This window comes from Chrysemys picta, chromosome 2 (genome assembly GCF_011386835.1).
Source record: "Chrysemys picta bellii isolate R12L10 chromosome 2, ASM1138683v2, whole genome shotgun sequence".
Classification (NCBI taxonomy): domain Eukaryota; kingdom Metazoa; phylum Chordata; order Testudines; family Emydidae; genus Chrysemys; species Chrysemys picta.
Genome location: NC_088792.1, coordinates 83470587 through 83490425, shown reverse-complemented (window position 1 = coordinate 83490425; position 19839 = coordinate 83470587). Strand labels below are relative to the sequence as shown.

Sequence of the window (19839 nt, the reverse complement as noted above, 5' to 3'; positions counted from 1 at the left end):
GTTAACATGCCCACAGGAGCCTGTATCCTGACATCTCTGTGTTCATGCCTAAGCTGCAACAGAATTCTCAAACTAAGTGTTCCCCCCCAACTCGGGCCCTGCTTCAGGCCGAGCAGGGATTCAGACCTAGGCTTGGTCTACACTACCCCCCTAATTCGAACTAAGGTACGCAACTTCAGCTACGTGAATAACGTAGCTGAAGTTCGAAGTACCTTAGTTCGAATTAGTTCGAACTTACCTTGGTCCACACTCGGCATGCAGGCTCCCCCGTCGACTCCGCGGTACTCCTCTCGCCGAGCTGGAGTACCGCAGTCGACGGCGAGCACTTCCAGGTTCGACTTATCGCGTCCAGACTAGACGCGATAAGTCGAACCCAGAAGTTCGATTTCCAGCCGTCGAACTAGCGGGTAAGTGTAGCCAAGGCCCTACAGTGCCCATATCCCAAGAAAGTGACCTGGCTAGTGGGCTGTTAGATATAATGAGGATCCCCACCTTCTTCTTAGTTTTTTTGCAAGAAAGGACTGACATGGCTTAGGTGCCTAACTCCTGGAGAAAGTTCGTGAGTGGAGGGAGGCGCCTAATCCCCTGAGAGAGGACTTAAGCCCCACCCCTCTCTTTAGCATTTCCATTCCAGCTGGCTAGTGGGGGTGTCTACCAGCTCAGTTTGCTGGCTTCTGGGAATCCCTTTCTTAGGTGCCTTGCTCTCCCTATGCATTGTATAGAGAGCCTGGGCACTTCACTCAGGGCTGTGGATTCCACTATGCAGGGTGCCTAAAAGTTAGGCATTGCAACGGCTAAGTTCCTTTGTGGATCAAGCACTTAGCTCTTCTGAGCACTGCCAGATTGAAAAGCCAGAAGAATGAAGTTCTGTGCTTATTACAGATTAAGTATAGCAGCAATGAAAGATCCCCCATGCTGTCTTTTCAAGGTGCTTCAACCCTAAGCAGGAGAGACTGTTTATGAAGGGAATTTCTGTCTCTGTGCTCATTCAGTCCTTGGCCTCTCTGCTGAGACTGCCAACCAGTGTGCCAATAAGTGTTAACTGTGGTGAAAATTTTTATTTTTTAAAAAAGTAATGTAACATAACACTTATAATAATATACACCTCTACCCCAATAGAACGTTGTTCTCGGGAGCCAAAAAATGTTACCGCGTTATAGGTGAAACCGCGTTATATTGAACTTGCTTTGATCCGCCGGAGTGCGCTCCTCCCCCCCCCCCCGAGTGCTGCTTTACTGCGTTATATCCAAATTTGTGTTATATCGGGTCGCGTTATATCGGGGTAGAGGTGTATCTTAATGTACTTTATAAAAGTGGGTATAACTACAGTATTATACCAATTATACAGATGGGGAAACTGAGGCAGGAGCAGGTATAAGTGACTTGCCAACTCACAATACTGGGAACCCAGCTCTGTTGGGTAATCTAGTGTTCCATTTACCAGAGTGTTTGGGGGTGCCTATAAACTGTTATCTTATTATTATCTGTATTTTGGAAACGCCCAGAGTGTTCCAGGACACTTCCGTTCATACAATCTAAGACAGCAACTCCCAAACTTTACTGGTTCACATACCACCTTCTTAAAAAATTGTTGTGAAGTGAATGGATGGATCATCAAGCATGTATACCCAATATTTGGGAACCCCTGATATACGCTGTCAGACAGGAAATCCTAAGTGGATGAAACATACAAACACAGTAGAGGTGGGTTGGAAAGGTGAAGTAACAGTAAAGACAACAGAATAGAGCAGAAAAAAAAAAAAGGTCACAGCTTCCATCTTGCCTTTTCTATAATGTGTCTTGTATTCTAGTGAAGACTAGAAATTAGTATTAACAAAATTAACTAATCCTGCAACATCACATTTCTTTTAGTGAGGTGTGAATCTGTTTGGAATAAATAAGAACCAACTACAGCTTTCCCTCAAAAATGTACCTGAACCCTCAGGAAAGCTTGATTGACCTTTCCCTCTCTATTATATTTCATTTTTGCATAGTCTCTAACTATAAGGCAAGTTTTCCAGAACTCAGATCATTCTTGTAGTTCTTTTCTGAACCCTTTCCAATTTCCAGTAGTATTTTTCAACTGTGAATACCAGAACTAAACAAAGCATTCCAGTAATGGTCTTACTAATGCCATATACAGAAATAATACCACCTCTCTATTCCTATTTGATACTCCCCTTCTTATGCATCCAAGGGCTGTGTTTGCCCTCTTCACTATTTAATATTATTATATTACTGCATAAAAAAATCCTACATTAAAATAACTTTAAGGCTGCAAAATCAAGCATTCAATAATTAGGAAATGCCTGACTTAAGGATGTCTCTGCTACCTTAATTCTGCCTCCCTTCTGCATTATGATAGTCTTTAATTGCATGATCACATTGTATTTTCCACAGGATCACTGCCTCATTCAGTGAATGAGTACTTATTCAATATTTCTTTTCATCCTTATTCAGTGTGTGGCCCCAGACCTTATTCATCACACAAACATTAATTTTCTTCACAATGCCCCTGTGATATTACGTGGTAGTCGTATCCCCATTTTAGAACTGGGGAATTGAGACAAAGAGATAAAGGTTACAATTGTTAAAAGTACCCACTCATTTAAGGTGTGCAACTTGAGACACTGAGGGCCTGATTTTTCAGAGTACTTAACAGTTTTATAGCACATTATATATTCAGAGCATAGCTGTGAATGCCCTGCATTTCTGCAAATATAGCACCAAGTGTCTCATGTTAGGCACCAAGAAAATGAGGAACATATAATTAGTGGCCAGCTGTGAACACTTTTTGGTTTGAGTGACTTTTTCAGCATCACATAGGAACTCTGTGGAAAAGAGAGGGATAGAATCAAATTTTCCAGGGCAGTACTGTACTGCCTTAAACATGAGACGATCCTTTCTCTCTCTGCAATCCCTTGCCTCCAACAAATTAGGAAGTGGTCTTACAGACAATAACCTCCTTCACTACACCAAACTTATACATTCCCATACATGTTACCCCTGAGGGAATTCAGCGCCAAAAAATTAAATATTCTGCACAAAAAAAATGTAAAATGCCGTGCACAATATTTTAAAATTCCACAAAATTCTGCATATTTTATTTGTCAAAATAACACAATATAACCACACCATTTTTATTATTTGCTGACAAGTATTTTGAAATAAATTACCAAAATAATTGAAAATGGTGTGATTATATTATTTTGTTTCTGTGCTATTTTGACAATATGCAGAACTTTGCAGAATTTTAAAATATTGTGCACAGAAATTTTAATTTTCTTGTGCAGAATATTTAATTTTTTGGCGTAGAATTCCCTCAAGAGTGTCAGCGTTCTGTGTGGCGCAATCTGGGTGCGGGCAGCTCGGTTGGGGATCTAGGTGCAGGGGGGAATCTGGATACACAGGGGCTCAGTGTGGGGTTCTGGGTGCAGGGGGAATGGGACTCTGCACGGAAGTCCAGGTGAAGATGGTTAGGGCTCAGTGTGGGGGAGAGTGGGGCTTGGGGGGTGGGGGGTCAGGGTGCAACTGGTTGGGGTTCAGTGGGGTGGGGGTCCAAGTGTGGGGGGCTCTTGATGCAGGGGATGATGCTTGGCGGAGTTGAGGGGTGGGGGTTCTGGGTGTGCAGGTGGGGGGAGGGGGGAGGGGTCACTGTACAGGCAGCTGCTTCCCCGTCCGCCCAACCCCTGTGCATCCAGACCCCTGCCCTCTGCTAAGCCTGCCCTGCAGCCATTATAAGTTTCTGGGGCTTGATCTGACCCGGTCCTAGCTGCTCCATGCAGGGAAGGGGGAGGTGGAACTCCATCCCCATCCCGCCCTGCTGGGACTAACCTCCCTGGGTGGCCGGGGAATCCCCAGACCTCTCTCCCTGACTGCCTGAGCTGCTGGGGAGGGGTGAGTGACCACTGGTGCAGCGTCTCTTTGCTTCCCCACGGAAACCATTTTCTGCAAGGAAGCAAAAGGAAGGGGTGGGAGGGCATTTTTCTACTGCGCTGCAGGGGCACAGAATTTCCCCAGGAGTAGCATGTGCACTGACAGGCAGGGGAACTGTGGAAATAAATAGTAAGAGTCTCTGCTTACAATCATATTTCCCACACATAAGTGAGGTCAATTAAAGTTGCATGGGCAACTCTTAAATCTGACATTTCCTAACTTTTGAAAACTTGACTTTACAATCTTAACATTCTTTTCATATTGATTTTTTAAACGTAATTTCCTGACTTTACAAAAATCTGGAAAAAATCTAAAAATTCCATCATGTGGAACCATACTGACCCTCAGCTTGGGTTATCAGCAGTGTTTGGACCTTTATAGCATAGACCACTACCACTTAGCTAATGGGGTAACTGGTGGTAGTAGTAGAAGACTAAATATGGGGATCAGCTACTAGAGGGGGACGAGACTCACACTGTGCCTGGGGTTTCACATATATATGCTGACAATAGAAATACATAGAGTCTCGGGACTTTTGGTTCAGTTCCAGGTTCTGGAGAGTAGTGTGTTTTTCCAAAGTTATAGATCCTTCTGTCCCTGTATCCTCCACAAGTTTATCTCTGTACACCTTTCTTCCTATCTATCCATTCCCAGCTCCTGTCCTCTCCTCCTCAGCTACAATCTTCCCTCTGATTCATGTCCCCTTCCCCTTCTGCTGCTTGCCCAACTGGCTCCTATCTCCCACTGCTTCCCCCCTTTGGTTCCTGCAACACTGTCTCCCTCATGTCTCACTCCTCTTCATTCTAAGCCAGGCTACTTTCTTCTTCTGCTCACTACCTGGCACTAGGAGCACGAGAGAGTCTCCCTGTTCTCATTTCTGGAGTCTACTGCTCCTGTGAATTGTAGGGAAAGTCCTGCTCAGCCCAGCCCCTGCAGTCCCATGGTGGAGTACACACAGTGCAATCTGCACAAGGAGCTGTGAAGGGCTGGGGCATTCTCAGTGCAGACAGAATCTTTGGAGACTTTAGCAGCCATACTCTAACAAGTTGCCCTTGATCATGTGTGAGCTGAGATTTTTTAAAAGGCTCATACCGTGTGAAAATATGCCCAGTTTTTCATGGGAACAGTAAAAGCCACATCCTGACACACACCCCGCAGACAAATTTCAAGTCCCTGCTCCAAAGCATGGAGACACTAGAGCATCTAAAAAAATAATGCACTGGTTGTAAGAATAATGTAAGAAAAACAATGGATTTTTCCCTAATCTCACCCGCAGAAATAGCTCAATTGTTTTGGCTGAAACTTTCAAAAACAAAAGCAACCCCCCTCCCAAAAAAAATTCAGCCTGAGGCAAGCACCCAGAGTGGAAAATTTCAACTCAAATGGTTTAACTTTTGCAAAGTTATATGCAACTGAAAACAGGATCTTATAATAAAAAAATATATATGGTAAAGAAGACTAACCAAACTACTACTAATTATACTATGAAACTTAAAACTATTTCTCTTTCGTCATAGACATTGGGACGTCGCTACAGAGCTCCATCTCAGGCCGGGGATGGTTGAGAAGGAGAGGGGGTTGGGTCGTGCGTGTGATAGATGAGGCACTAACGGCGCTGCGAGACAACCACTGTGCATGCATGACCCAGACGGACACGGCTGATGAAATTCTCCAATCAATGGCGCTGGGGCGCTCCAACACCTGAAGTGGAGCACCCACAGGGGGACACATCTTGAGGAACCTCAATTACTGTACAAGGTGAGTAACCTTCTCTTATAACAGGAAGTGCCCAGCAACTTTAACAATAGGTTTTACTACCTTCACTGCCTATATTATTACACTATCTTAGCTATATTACTGTTATTATTGAAGTTCTTTACTGACTGACAGCTGCTTCCAGCTCAACACAGGATTCACTGCTGAGGCTTATGTCTATACTATGAGCTAGAGGTGTGATTTCTCTGCTCATATACAGATACTTGCACTAACTCTCATTGAGCTAGCACTAGTACAAATAGCAGTGTAGCTGCGGCTGTACTGATAGCAGCAGCAGAGACGCAACTGAGCCATGCCGAGTACGTATCCACCGGTTTCAGGCAGGTTTGGACTCGGCATGGCTCAGCTGTGCTTCTGCTACTGCTACCAGTGCCACTGTGGCCACGGTGTATTTATACTAGCGCTAGATTGATGGGAGCTTGCGTGAGTATGTGTACATGAGCAGGGGAATCACACCTTAGCGAGTAGTGCGGAAGCAGCCTAAATCTCAGTCTGATCTCACTTACGGTGGTGCAGTACATCTGCATGAAACAGGGAGAGATCAGAATCAGGGCCGGAGTATCTATCTCTTTGGAGAACTAGACTCCAGGAGAAACTTTCATAGATTCTTCAATGAAGAATGAAGGTTGGCAAAAGGCACTTTTGAGCTTTACCAGTCGATGAAATATGAGCTAGGAAGAGCTGGATCCAAGGCAGTAGTTCAGACATTCTTTGGGTTCTGCTGATGTTCCACACTGCAAGCCAGCCGCCCTCTCCCATTTTCTGTAATCAGCAGAACTGGCTAAATGAATGTACTGCTGTGCATCTGACTCACAGGTTTGTCGTCTTCTACATCTAATCATGTCACTCGGTAATTACAGAAGGATTTTTTTCACTTTTTATTTTTAAAGAAGTTGGAACTTGAGGGATCAGTGATGTGAGTTTTAAAATAATTTCACAACACATCCTGTGCGAGAGAGACCCAAAAAAAATAAAAATTCAAAGCTACCCGAAGGACATCCCAAAAACTGTGACAAGTTGGCAATAGCGATCTCATTGTTATGTGGCACTTTGGGAACATAAAAATATTTAGCCCTTTTTATCTGTGGGTCTCAAAGGGGAGTAATTAGCCTCACCCTCATTTGTCTAGCTGGTGAAACTGAAGCACTGAAAAATGAAGCAACTCTCACAAGGTCACATAGAGGAGCTGGGCATAAACCCCCAGTCCACAAATACCTAGGCTGGGCTACTAAACTAATCTGTGTTGTGATAGGTGATACTGTGCATTGATTGATGCAGTTAACCACTGAACAACATTCCCTGTCATATGCCAGCGAGACCTAAGAAGTTTGGTGTAGCCCTGAAAACAGGTACTTGCAGATTTGGTGGGTATTGTGACACTGTCACCTTTACATTAGCTATGGTCTGAGGTAGCAGTGTTCAGATATGGATTGGAATTAGGTTTATAGTGGGTTTCGGTTTGAGGCCAGACTAGGGCTAGGGTGCTGGTTCACATTTGACTTGGGGAGATCCCACGCTACTCTGTTGCCTCCTGATCTTGGAAAATTTCCATCCAATGAGCAGGATCAATGAAGATTTAGGTGGCTACTTGAGGATTTTTTCTCCCCTGGGGAGAAGCAGTGAAGTTCCTGCCAAAACCTCTTCCCTTGGACTTGTGGAGCTGAGACCTGCAGGAGCTGTGTAGTTTCCCCTTCCTCTGGTTCCATGGGATAGGAAAGTGAAGGCACCTCCAGAGGCTCCTTAGTTAGCAGTAGATCCACACTGTATAGAGAGAACCACTCCTGACAGGTAATCTAGCTGGCCCTCATGGTAATAGTTGGGCGGGAAGAAGTGCTAGAGTTGAGTATGTGGGTCATGCTCTGTACGTGGGGCACCTAGAGCAGTGATGTCTTCTCCTCCCAATATATTGTATGTCTCTGTACCTGTGTGCAGAATTACTACTCAAAGAAGGCCCTTCTAGGGTTCTCAGTTCCCCAGGGAAAAGTGCTGCTCCTGCAGGTTGATATGAGTAGTAGTAGAGATTATAAGTGTTATGCTCCTCTAGAAAAATGTGTGCATTCTCTTTGTGAAAGCATCCTCAAGAGTCAATTGATTTGAGAGGTGTAATTCTAGAAAGCTTCATTTATGGGGAGGTGAGGTACTGTAGCTGGGGACCACTTGAAGTAGAGGGAATGATACTTTAGACACTTTAGTGATAACAGAGAGCCTTTGGAACATGCTGGAAAGTTCTCTAATTTTGTTTTGGCTAAATCCGCAGGCCTACTGATGGAACACACTTATCCTCATTGAGGTGGGAGCTGGGTTTATTTGACTCCTGCCTCTCTCTCTCATCTCCCTTCTGTTGTGCAAAGGCACCAATTCCCTCTCCACACCTGGTTTCTCCTTCTCTTTCTTTAGGGAGTTGGGAATGCCAAGTGCTGGCAGGCCCTGTATCTCAGCAGATAGGGAGACTTGTACTCCCTGACAGACTTCTCAGCATGTAACTGTTGGGTCAGTGCCAGTCTCTACACCTCTGTCCAGCCCTCCCAATTCATGCTGCCTTTACCCCGCTGGTTCCCCATCAGAGCTGGGAACTGGTAGCTGAAGAACACCCTTAACAAAAGTCCTGCCTCTGAGTCAATTATCATCTTTCTTCCCCTTACTCAGTGCCTTAGGCGCCTAAGAACACCTTAGAATGGGCCAGTGGCCTAAGAATTTAAGATTTGATAGACTTGGCTTGGAGCTGAGTTAAAACAGTCTGTATTTTCCCACCCTTTATCACTCAGAATGGGAGATGGACTGCATTCAGTTTATTTTGCACACTGCATATAGCTGTGAAACCTTCTTCTTCGAGTGCTTGCTCATATCCATTCCATTAGGTGTGTGCGCGCCGCGTGCACGATCGTCGGAAGATTTTCTACCCTAGCAACACCGGTGGGTCGGCTGTGGAGCCCCCTAGAGTGGCGCCTTCATGGCGCTGAATATATACCCCAGCCGACCCGGCGCCCCCTCAGTTCCTTCTTACCGCCCCTGACGATCGTTGGAACTGTGGAGCGCTGCTTAGCTGTTCTCCACTCTCCCTAGCTTAGTTAGTTATTCGCAGTTATAGTTATAGTCCTAGTGTTTATAGTTAAATAGTTCAATAGTTTTAAAAGTTGTCCTAGTTGTTATAGTAGTTCAGGGGATTAAGGGGGTCGTCTCCCCCTTTCTCCCCCGGCCGCGGGGCCGGGCTCATGCCCAACGCTCCCGGCTTCAAGCAGTGCGCCTCCTGCGCTAAGCCTATGCCCACGAGCGACCCGCACGACTCCTGTCTGAAGTGCCTGGGAGAGTCCCATCAAACAGATAAGTGCAAGATCTGTAAGGCCTTCAGACCAAGGACCAAGAAGGAGCGGGACTTTCGGCTCCGGCAACTCCTGATGGAGGCGGCACTTAGTCCGGACGCTCCATCTACAAGCCAGGCCCCGGCACCTAGCGCCTCGGTGCGCAGTGCCCCGGCGGCACCGGCCATGCCGACCACGCGAGTGGCGTCGGACAAGCCTCCCCGGCACCGGACCTCGTCGGCACCGCAAGCACAGCAAGTGCCTCGGCGCCGGTCATTATCCCCAGGGCATAAAAAAGCCCATAAGACGGGGACCTCCGTGCCGAAGACGCCGGCTCCCCCAGTGCCGGGGGTAGAGCCGCGTCCGCCGGTGGAACACCGGAAACAGGTGCCTCCAGCACCGTCGACTCTGGCGCCGAGGCCGTTGAGTCCGGTGCAGATAGCGTCTCCACCGAGGCCGGCGGTGATACAGTGCCTCCCGTCGACGCCAGAGACCTTCGCGGCGGCGAGAGACTTAATAGCTCTCACGGAGCCGGCACCGTTGACTCGCCCGGTCCAGTCGAGGGGGAAACCTGCCTTGATGCGCCCTCCATCGCAAGGGCTGGAACCTCGGCACCGATCCAGGTCCCGAAGCAGGTCCCCACGCCGCTCGCAGTCCCAGCACCGAATATCACCTCGGCACCGGTCGTACTCGCGGCCAAGATCTTCGTCGCGGCACCGCTCTACGTCTCGGCACCGCTATGATCGTCGGCACCGATCAACGTCGAGACGTAGTTCTCGGCACCGCTACGGTCGACGCTCGACGTCGAGAGGCCGCTCCCGGCACCGGGCATACTCCAGGTCCTCGTCGAGGTCCAGATCCGACTCCCGGCACCGACGAGGTCATCGGCACCGGTCGCGGTCCCGGCACCGATCGCCGGCACCGCGTAGAGATAGATCATCTCCGGACCGGCACCGTGCGGCACCGCAGCCCACGGGAATCGTCTCGACGCTCTCGGCACCGCCATGGCCATCGAGATCGGTGTCTCGCTCCTCGGAGGACCTCTCGAGATCGGCATACCCCCCTCAGGGGCAAGCCGAGGAACAGGACTTGGGCCATTGGCAGAACATAACAGAGGACCATTCTCATGACCCATCTCACTGGTCGTTTTGGACCCCGTGGGCGTACCATCAGGCGCAAGGGGCTCCAATTGCTTCGACCTCTCGCTCCGGTCACTCCGCTAGAAGGGCCCCGGAGTCCACCATCTCTCGGCCTCCGCCAGGGGGCATGGAGGCTTCCGTGTCCGCACCACCTGACGCCCTGGACCCAAGCGCAGGTGATGCTCCGGCCCAGGAGCAGGGAGACCAGGACCCTCCCTTGGATCCTGTTCCACCGGAGGCATCTTCCTCTTCCTCTCCGGATGAGGCAGTGGCGGGCACATCGTGCACAGGTCCACCTCCAATAGATCTTCGGGCTCACCAGGATCTTCTGCGTAGGATGGCCCGTAATATGGACCTGCAGGCGGAGGAGATAGTGGAGGTGCACAACCCCATCGTGAATATCCTCGGAGCGGATGCCCCATCGAGGGTGGCGTTACCCCTGATCCGCACGATACAAGCCAATGCATCTACGATATGGCAGACTCCTGCCTCTATCCCACCCACAGCGAGAGGGGTGGAAAGGAAATACTTTGTCTCGTCTAAAGACTACGGGTACTTGTATACCCACCCCCAGCCGTGTTCACTGGTGGTGGCATCAGTGAACGCAAGGGAGCGTCACGGTCAGCAGGCCGCAGCGCCCAAATCGAAGGAGGCTAAGCGCCTCGATTTGTTCGGCCGTAAAGTTTACTCAGCCGGAGGGCTGCAACTTAGAGCGGCTAACCAGCAGGCTCTTGAGCCGCTATAGCTTTAACTCCTGGAACTCTATCTGGAAGTTCAAGGAGTTGGTTCCCCAAGAGTCCAGGGAGGAGTTTGGAGCCCTGGTAGAGGAGGGTAAGAAGGTGGCTCGGACCTCCTTACAGGCCTCCTTAGACATAGCGGACTCTGCTGCGAGAACCCTGGCCTCAGGTATCGCTATGCGGAGGATCTCCTGGCTCCAGGTTTCGGGTCTGCCTCAGGAACTGCAGCAAACCCTGCAGGATCTACCCTTCGAAGGACAAGGGTTGTTTTCAGAAAAGACGGACTCTCGCCTGCAGAGCCTCAAGGACTCCAGGACGATCATGCGTTCCCTGGGGATGCATGTTGTGGGCCCTCAGCGCAGGCCATTCAGACCACAGCCTCAGCGCTTCTACCCCCCCCCCCCCCCGCCTCGTCAGAGACAGGACTCGGCCCGGAGGAGAGGGCGAGGTGGTAGAAGAAGGTGGACCGGCCCTCAACCCGGTCAGAACCAGGGGCCACCTAGACCACCTTCAGGCCCCAGGCAGAACTTTTGAAGGTGCGGTCGAGGACGGCGCCCCAGTCATCCCCCAGGATCCAGCCCCCTCCTTTCGGGATCGCCTTTCCCATTTCCACTGTGCCTGGTCCCTTATAACCTCGGACCGTTGGGTCCTTCGCACGGTGGACAGGGGATATGCTATCCAGTTTTCTTCAATCCCCCCCTCCTCCCCCCCTTCCCCGTCCCTCTTCAGGGACCCTTCTCACGAGCAACTTCTTATACAGGAAGTTTCCACGCTCCTTGCTATGGGGGCCATAGAGGAGGTTCCAGTGGAGTTAAGGGGCAGGGGATTCTATTCCCGTTACTTCCTCATTCCCAAGTCCAAAGGAGGTCTGCGACCCATCTTGGACTTGCGCGGACTCAACAAATTCGTAGTAAAGTTGAAGTTCCGCATGGTCTCTCTGGGGGCCATTATCCCTTCCCTCGATCCTGGAGACTGGTTCGCCGCCCTCGACATGAAAGACGCATACTTTCACATCGCAATTTACCCGCCTCACAGACGCTTCCTGCGATTCGTGGTAAACAAGGTGCACTACCAATTTGCAGTCCTTCCCTTCGGCCTATCCTCGGCCCCAAGGGTGTTCACGAAATGTATGGCTGTCGTGGCAGCGTACCTTCGTCGGCAAGGGATACAGGTGTTCCCGTACCTAGACGACTGGCTGGTACGCGGTCGCACCAAAGAGCAAGTTCGAGCTCACGTCCACATAATAGTGCACACATTCAACGAGTTGGGCATCCTACTCAACAAGGACAAATCCACTCTAGAACCTACCCAGAGAATAGAATTCATCGGCGCAGTTCTAGACTCCAGGCGTGCACAAGCCATCCTGCCAGACAACCGCTTTTGCACCATCACGAGCCTCATTCAAGGGCTCAAGGCCTTCCCAACTACCACGGTGAGGTCGTGCCTTACCCTGCTGGGTCACATGGCTTCCTGCACGTACGTAACCAGGCATGCCAGACTTCGGCTTCGCCCACTCCAGACCTGGGTGTCATCAATATACCGCCCACATCGGGACAGCCTGAACATGGTGGTCACGGTCCCGAACTCGGTCCTGACCTCCCTCACCTGGTGGCTAGATCACAAGGTGGTTTGCGAGGGGATGCCATTTCACGACCCACAACCCTCTCTGCACCTGGTCACAGACGCTTCGTCTCTGGGTTGGGGCGCCCATCTCAACGAACACCATACCCAGGGCCTGTGGACTGCACCCCAGATAGCTCTGCACATCAATGTTCGGGAGCTGATGGCGGTGCGCCTGGCGTGCCAGGCATTTCTCAACCTCCTACGTGGCCGCTGTGTGTTAGTTCTCATCGACAACACCACGGCCATGTTTTACATCAACAAGCAAGGAGGAGCACGTTCGTCAATTCTATGCCAAGAGGCCATTCGCCTGTGGGACTTCTGCATCGCCCACTCAATCCATCTCACGGCATCGTTCCTCCCTGGAGTCCAGAACACTTTAGCGGACCGACTCAGCAGGTCCTTTCAGACGCACGAGTGGTCTATCCGTCCGGACATCATACATTCTGTTTTCCAGAAGTGGGGGTTTCCCCAGATAGACCTGTTTGCATCTCGAGACAACAGGAAGTGCCACGTGTTCTGCTCCCTGCAAGGTCGAGCTCCGGGCTCCCTCTCAGATGCGTTTCTCCTTCCCTGGAAAGACCACCTGTTTTATGCCTTCCCTCCGTTTCCTCTGGTCCACAAGGTACTGCTCAAATTGCGCAGAGACCAGGCACAGGTGATTCTGATCGCCCCAGCGTGGCCGAGACAACATTGGTACACCACGTTGTTGGAGCTCTCGGTTCAGACACCGATCCCGCTTCCATTATGCCCGGATCTCATCTCTCAGGACCACGGCCGCCTGCGTCACCCCGACCTGCAATCACTCCACCTCACGGCGTGGCTGCTCCATGGTTCACCCAGGCAGAGCAGCAGTGCTCGCACTCTGTCCAACAGATTCTGCTGAGCAGTAGGAAGCCCTCAACACGGACCACATACTTGGCCAAGTGGAAGCGGTTCTCCTGTTGGTGCGAACAACGAGCCACGTCCCCGTTGCAGGCACCTATTCCTCTCATTTTGGAATATCTCCTCTCCCTAAAACAGCAAGGGTTGGCGATATCTTCAATTAGAGTTCACCTGGCCGCTATATCGGCTTTTCACCCAGGGGAACTCGCATCCTCGGTATTCTCTAACCCGATGGTCGTTAGATTCCTCAAGGGCTTAGACCGGACGTACCCACAACAACGTCAGCCCGTTCCGACGTGGGACCTCAACCTGGTTCTCTCCAAGCTCACAGGTCCTCCATTCGAGCCACTGGCCACCTGTTCACTTCTGTACCTATCCTGGAAGACAGCCTTCCTCGTAGCCATCACCTCAGCAAGGCGCGTTTCTGAACTCAGGGCGCTTACATCCGAGCCCCCTTACACGGTTTTCCATAAGGATAAAGTGCAGCTTCGTCCACATCCTGCCTTTCTCCCTAAGGTGGTTTCTCCTTTTCATATCAACCAGGATATATTTCTCCCGGTCTTTCATCCTAAACCACATGCTACTCGCCAGGATCAACGTTTGCATTCCCTGGACGTACGCAGGGCCCTGGCCTTCTATATTGACCGCACAAGGCACTTTAGAAAGACGACGCAACTCTTCGTTGCAGTGGCCGACCGAATGAAAGGCTCACCGGTCTCCTCACAACGCCTATCCTCCTGGATTACGTCTTGCATCCGGACTTGCTATGACCTGGCAGGTGTCTCAGCACCGCACCTGACCGCTCACTCCACGAGGGCCCAGGCTTCCTCGACTGCTTTCCTGGCGCAAGTTCCGATCCAGGACATTTGTAGAGCGGCGGTTTGGTCATCAGTCCACACGTTTACAGCTCACTATGCACTAGTGCAGCAGTCCAGGGACGATGCTGCCTTCGGATCAGCGGTTTTGCACACAGCAATGTCTCACTCCGACCCCACCACCTAAGTTGGGCTTGGGAGTCACCTAATGGAATGGATATGAGCAAGCACTCGAAGAAGAAAAGACGGTTACTCACCGTTGTAACTGTTGTTCTTCGAGATGTGTTGCTCATATCCATTCCAAACCCGCCCCCCGTCCCCACTGTCGGAGTAGCCGGCAAGAAGGAACTGAGGGGGCGCCGGGTCGGCTGGGGTATATATTCAGCGCCATGAAGGCGCCACTCTAGGGGGCTCCACAGCCGACCCGCCGGTGTTGCTAGGGTAAAAATCTTCCGACGATCGTGCACGCGGCGCGCACACACCTAATGGAATGGATATGAGCAACACATCTCGAAGAACAACAGTTACAACGGTGAGTAACCGTCTTTTACTCACCGTTGTAACTGTTGTTCTTCGAGATGTGTTGCTCATATCCATTCCAAACCCGCCCCCCGTCCCCACTGTCGGAGTAGCCGGCAAGAAGGAACTGAGGGGGCGCCGGGTCGGCTGGGGTATATATTCAGCGCCATGAAGGCGCCACTCTAGGGGGCTCCACAGCCGACCCGCCGGTGTTGCTAGGGTAGAAAATCTTCCGACGATCGTGCACGCGGCGCGCACACACCTAATGGAATGGATATGAGCAACACATCTCGAAGAACAACAGTTACAACGGTGAGTAACCGTCTTTTTTCATTGCAACAACACCCCTTGAAGATACCCATAGCAAATCGGTTAGTTGTAGATAATTTTTTTTACTGTACTATAACATGTTCCTTAAAACGAAATTTTCTCAAAATTAGGAACAACCCCCACTTTTCATCTATAGTCCCCTCTGCCTGGAGACTGGAATGAAGGGCTTTATATATTTGTTTCCTGAAGATGGCAGCAATGTCTTTACTATGCAATACACCCAGCTTCATCAGGTTGTTTTGTATCAGAGATACAGTACCAACTATTCATTTCCACTGCATCTGAGGATACATATGCACATGTAAGAGGTTCACAAGACAACGCTTCCTCTGTTGTGAAATGGCACCAGGGAGCTATAACAGACCTTTCCATCAGGGAAAACGTTCTTTTCATTTTAATATGACAAGCAAAATAACTCACAAGGGCCATCATCCACTTTGTGCATGGTGTGTCCTGTTGCTTGAGAGAGTTCCTTAGAAATACAATGGTAGCAGAGCAGTGTGCAGAGTTAGCACCAATGAGCTATGCATTACTATTATGTTCATCTCACATCACTCATGTAGTGAGATTTGAGTCCTAGGCCTGCTGCTTGGCTCAGTGATCATTGCTGAAACTAAAGTGACATTTGCATCCAGTAGGTAAAAAGAGACTGTGGTGCTTTTGTGTGCAGAGGTGGTTAAATCTTCAGGGCAAAGGAACTCTGAACCTTTGACCTGAGCAAAGTATGTGAGAGCTGCAATGTGGAGAATCATTTCTGCCACTATGTATAGATCATGCCTGACCCTTCAGAACATTTAAAAATGAATTTACTGCCGGAGTGACAACACTGGGGACTAATTATCCATGCAGCAGGTACAGCTTGAGCAAGTTTCCTCATGTTATCCCACCAACGTGCCTCGACCCTGACTCAGAGAGATGATTTTTCATGCCCATTACAGCCACTGACTTTCTGTTGAGGCTGAAAATAAGCGGAGCAGGTGCTACAGTGGATTTGGCAGGAGGACATCTGTCTGCTAGAAAATTATCTGAAAGGTGGCCACCAAATGTTAAAAGTTCTCTGGGTAAAATGTTTCAACAGCGACTTAGACCTCATCTACACGCAGTTTGTACCAGTATAATTGTGAGGTAGGGATGTGGTGGGTTTTGTTGTTTGTTTAACTGGTACAGCTCATAGTGTAGATGCAGTTATAGGTGTATAAAGGTGCATTTTACTGATACAGTTTATTCCCTTTCCCTTATGGGAATAAGCTGTGCCACTATAAGTACATAGACGTTAATATAACTGCATCCACCTTTAGGGGGCCTTGTACCACTTTAATTATATCAGTGTAGTTAAAACAGCACAACTTTTTGTATGTAGATTTAAGCCCAGAGCCTTCAAGGTGTTTAGGTGCCTAACTCTCACTAACACTTTGGAGGATCTGGGCCTTAGGCTCCTAAGTAATGAAAAGTCAATGGGACTTAGGCTCTTTAGTCCCTATCTGCATTTGAGAACGTTGCCCTCTCACTACTGATGTAGGCCAAATTCAAAACAATACATGACTTGTTGAAATCACAGCTTGCAATATAAGAGATGTAAAAATGTAGTTATACGAACACATATTACACTATGTGTTAAACTATTTTACTGTAAGAAACAAATTGATAATCAGAAGTCCTTCAAAAAGACACTCTAGATTCAGCTTGCTGTTAGCACTCAGCCAGATGCTTAATCCAGGGCTTTAATATACTTTTCTTTCTGAGCTCTACTTCAAGACCAGTGCTTGAAAATATTTTCTGGTCTGGACAGACTTTCTACTGGTCCACATAAGTGTTTCTAGCTTTAGCAGATCATGATATGTTGGCCCTTAAAAAAAAATCGCATTTTTATTATACTTGTGTCTCTCTCTCTCTCTCTCTCGTTCCAACATTATTTCAGCAATCAGCCTGACTTAGGCCCTGTCTCCACTACCATTTTAACCAAATTTGTAATTAGTAACAAAATTGGGTCTAAATACAGCTTGTATATAACATAACAGGGTTAACGCTCAGGAACCATGGTTGCTGGCAGATGTTTATATTCCTGTAACTGTTTGACACACTTATTTGCACTGTTGATGGACCCACTTAACTATGCTTGTGTGATCAGTTTGGTGGAACCTCCATCTCAGCTCTGCGTATAGTAGGACATCACAGTGTATATTGTCTCATATTGCTTGTGTCACCCAGTGTGTGCGCTGTCAGGGCACTATTTCCTGCTGAGGTACTATTCATAGATTCCACAGCCAGAAGGGACTGCTGTGATCATCTAGTCTGATTTCCTGTACAGACCATAGAACTGCCCCAAAAAATAATTCCTAGAGCATATATTTTAAAAAAAACATCCAATCTTGATTTAAAAATTGCCAGTGATAGAGAATTCACCAAGACCTGTAATGTCTAGACTTTGTGAGTGACTGGACGAGTTATGGTACGCTCTAGTGAATGGCCCACATAGAAGATAACTGACTTGCTTATTAATCCCTGCAAAGGGAGTTTGCCTTTAGCTCAAGTGTTTAGCCTGCATTTTGGAACTGAGAGGCCAGTGTTCTAGTCTTGGCTACTTAACACATTCTCTGATCTATTTCTCTAAACATAGACGACAAGCAATCCCATATGAATTTGTTAGCATTTGCAGTGTAAGTCCCCAGCCAATACTTATCCCATTGGGCTTGCACACATTTTGTATCTCAAGAAAGGAAAAAAGAAAAGAAGCAATTAACTCACAACATGAAGATATAGGTACACTGATAGCCAGAATGATCCAGGCAATGTCCACCTTGGTGAGACAAATGGTTGCTCTGTGCTGGGGTTTATCCCCCTCAGTGACATGGGAAATATTCCCGGGCATGCCAGGCTTCCAGGTTCCAGCAGGCACCAGTCTGTTTAGAAAGTTTCCCGTTGCTGTGGAACCAGCTGTTGAAATGGAGCTGGCCAACCTTGTGGTGGATGCTGTGGAGAGAGCCCTGTTGGATAAAGTAGCATTATTCACCATAGTGTGCGGTGTCATGGAGGTTCCTTTAGGGTTTCCCATTGTAGGTGATGAAATGTTGACATCAAAGCTGGTCTGAACTGAATGACCTGCTGCTGTTGCAGTTCCAGGGCTGGCAAACAAAGGTACATTTGTACTTGGACTCAATGTTACCCAAGAGTTATTTTTGCTCAGGATATCCCATATATCATAGTGTGTGGGTTTAAAAGGCACCGACCCTGTTTTGGGATCAGTCGATGGGCCAGCTGTTGGCGTGGTAAGATCTGCTCTCTGCATAACTAGCCATGTTCCATTTACCCGCTCTGCTTTTTTAAGGCCTTCCAAGGTGTTGCTGTGTAGAGAAGAGCTTGAGTCTGTCGTAGTTGCTGGCCCAGTACTATTGGGATCATTGGAGGCTGCAGTCTGGGGCTGAAATGGGTGGTTAGTGAATGAACGCCTCAAAGTAGGAAAGGGAGAGTGCAGTGCTGTCTTTAGGTAAGGCTCTGTAGATTCTGTGAAGTTGCCTTTGAAAATCTGAAATATTTTCCCCTTTGGGCGGGTCTGTCCTGAATACAAAGCACTCTGGTTGTATAAGTGATATGTTTCCATTTTGCCAACGGGATGGCTGCTGGTTGCTTGCTTCTGGTCAATGGTAGGGGCAGGTGTCTCCAGTGGGCGAGCTGAGTGAAGAGTTGAATGAGTAGTTGTGGGAACAGGTCCTATTGTGCGATGGCCTTTGTGTTGAGCTGTTATCCCCATGGCTGTGATAGTGGTAGTGTCTGTCAGGAGGCCCTGAGACGATGATACTGCCTCCGAGTGTATCTGAACAGCAAACACCAGCTCTTCTGTCAGTGCCAAGATCACTAGAACACCTGGAGGAAAGGACACAGAAAGGTATTGAAATGAAAACCAAAGAAGTACAGACTAAAATCCCTATTATTGTGTATTCATGCTTTCCTTACTCAAACTTTTATGGTATTTTTCAAGTTTGTTCACTATAATTTGTCAGGCACACATACATTAGGTAAAGAGATTGCAGCGAGAGCCTTAGGAAGATGCCAAAGCATTAAGTTATAGTGCAGCAGAAAAGTTCATGATTAATCTTCACCTCCTTTTCTAAGAAATCAAGAAGGGGAGAGCCTAAAGGAGGGGACAAGTGAAAGAGAGCCTAAAGGAGCTCTGAAAGCCCCAGTTCTTATTGGGGGAGGATTCCGCCAGTGTGGGAACTCAGGAAGGCAGCTGTAAGGTTGCCTTCTGACCCTACCATAAGGGCCAGGCCAGGGAGTAGGAGGAGAGGTGTGTCCTGGGCAGGGCTGGAGCATGTAGATTCCAGGCAGTGCTGCCACTCAGTCGCCTGCAGACAATGCTGTAATTGAGCTACTCTAACCCCTGGAGCAGCCCAGGATGTGGAGGTGAAAAGATGGTTTAAAGCCACCATAGTTTCCCACCCCCTGGGCTGGGAGATCTGTGGTGGGCTCCTGGCATGTGGTAGAAGGGGGAAATAGGCATCACACAGAGCCCCTAACATATGGTTGAGGGGGTGGGAGGAGTCCCTGAAATAGATGGGAATGGGAAGGTGGCACATAGGGAGCTGGTGGGGAGGGATCTGAGGAGGCCCCGGTGTGCCCAATGTGCTCGGCCAATAGAAGATTTAGAGTATACCCCTAGGAGGTTGCAATTAAAACATATTTTCAATTTTTTTTTTTTTGCCCCCAAGCCCCCACTCCCAGACAGCTGCCCACTTTGTGGTGAGCCTGCTGGGGTTTTTAGCCTCCTTGTTCTTTGGCTAAGATT

The 19839-nt window shown here is 48.8% G+C and overlaps 2 protein-coding genes across 28 annotated transcripts in view; one reads left to right on the top strand and one right to left on the bottom strand.

The window, feature by feature from the left end:
* The window catches only part of TMEM108 (transmembrane protein 108), a 261335-nt gene that overhangs the window by 5238 nt on the left and 236258 nt on the right, over positions 1-19839 (bottom strand). For all 14 annotated transcript variants that reach the window (XM_065587085.1, XM_042845277.2, XM_065587087.1 and 11 more), the window contains one exon: positions 17802-18917. In XM_065587085.1, the coding sequence (XP_065443157.1) occupies positions 17802-18917 (1116 nt within the window). The remainder of the gene's footprint in view (positions 1-17801; positions 18918-19839) is intronic.
* LOC122172682 (uncharacterized) overlaps positions 1-19839 on the top strand; it is a 101115-nt gene that overhangs the window by 63366 nt on the left and 17910 nt on the right. For 13 of the 14 annotated variants that reach the window (XR_010599160.1, XR_010599163.1, XR_006173202.2 and 10 more), the window contains one exon: positions 5454-5694. The gene's annotated coding sequence lies outside the window, so the exon portion shown is untranslated. Of the gene's footprint in view, positions 1-5453; positions 5695-6964; positions 7062-19839 lie in introns of all 14 variants that reach the window. The other variant, XM_065587084.1, reaches the window with a different exon arrangement.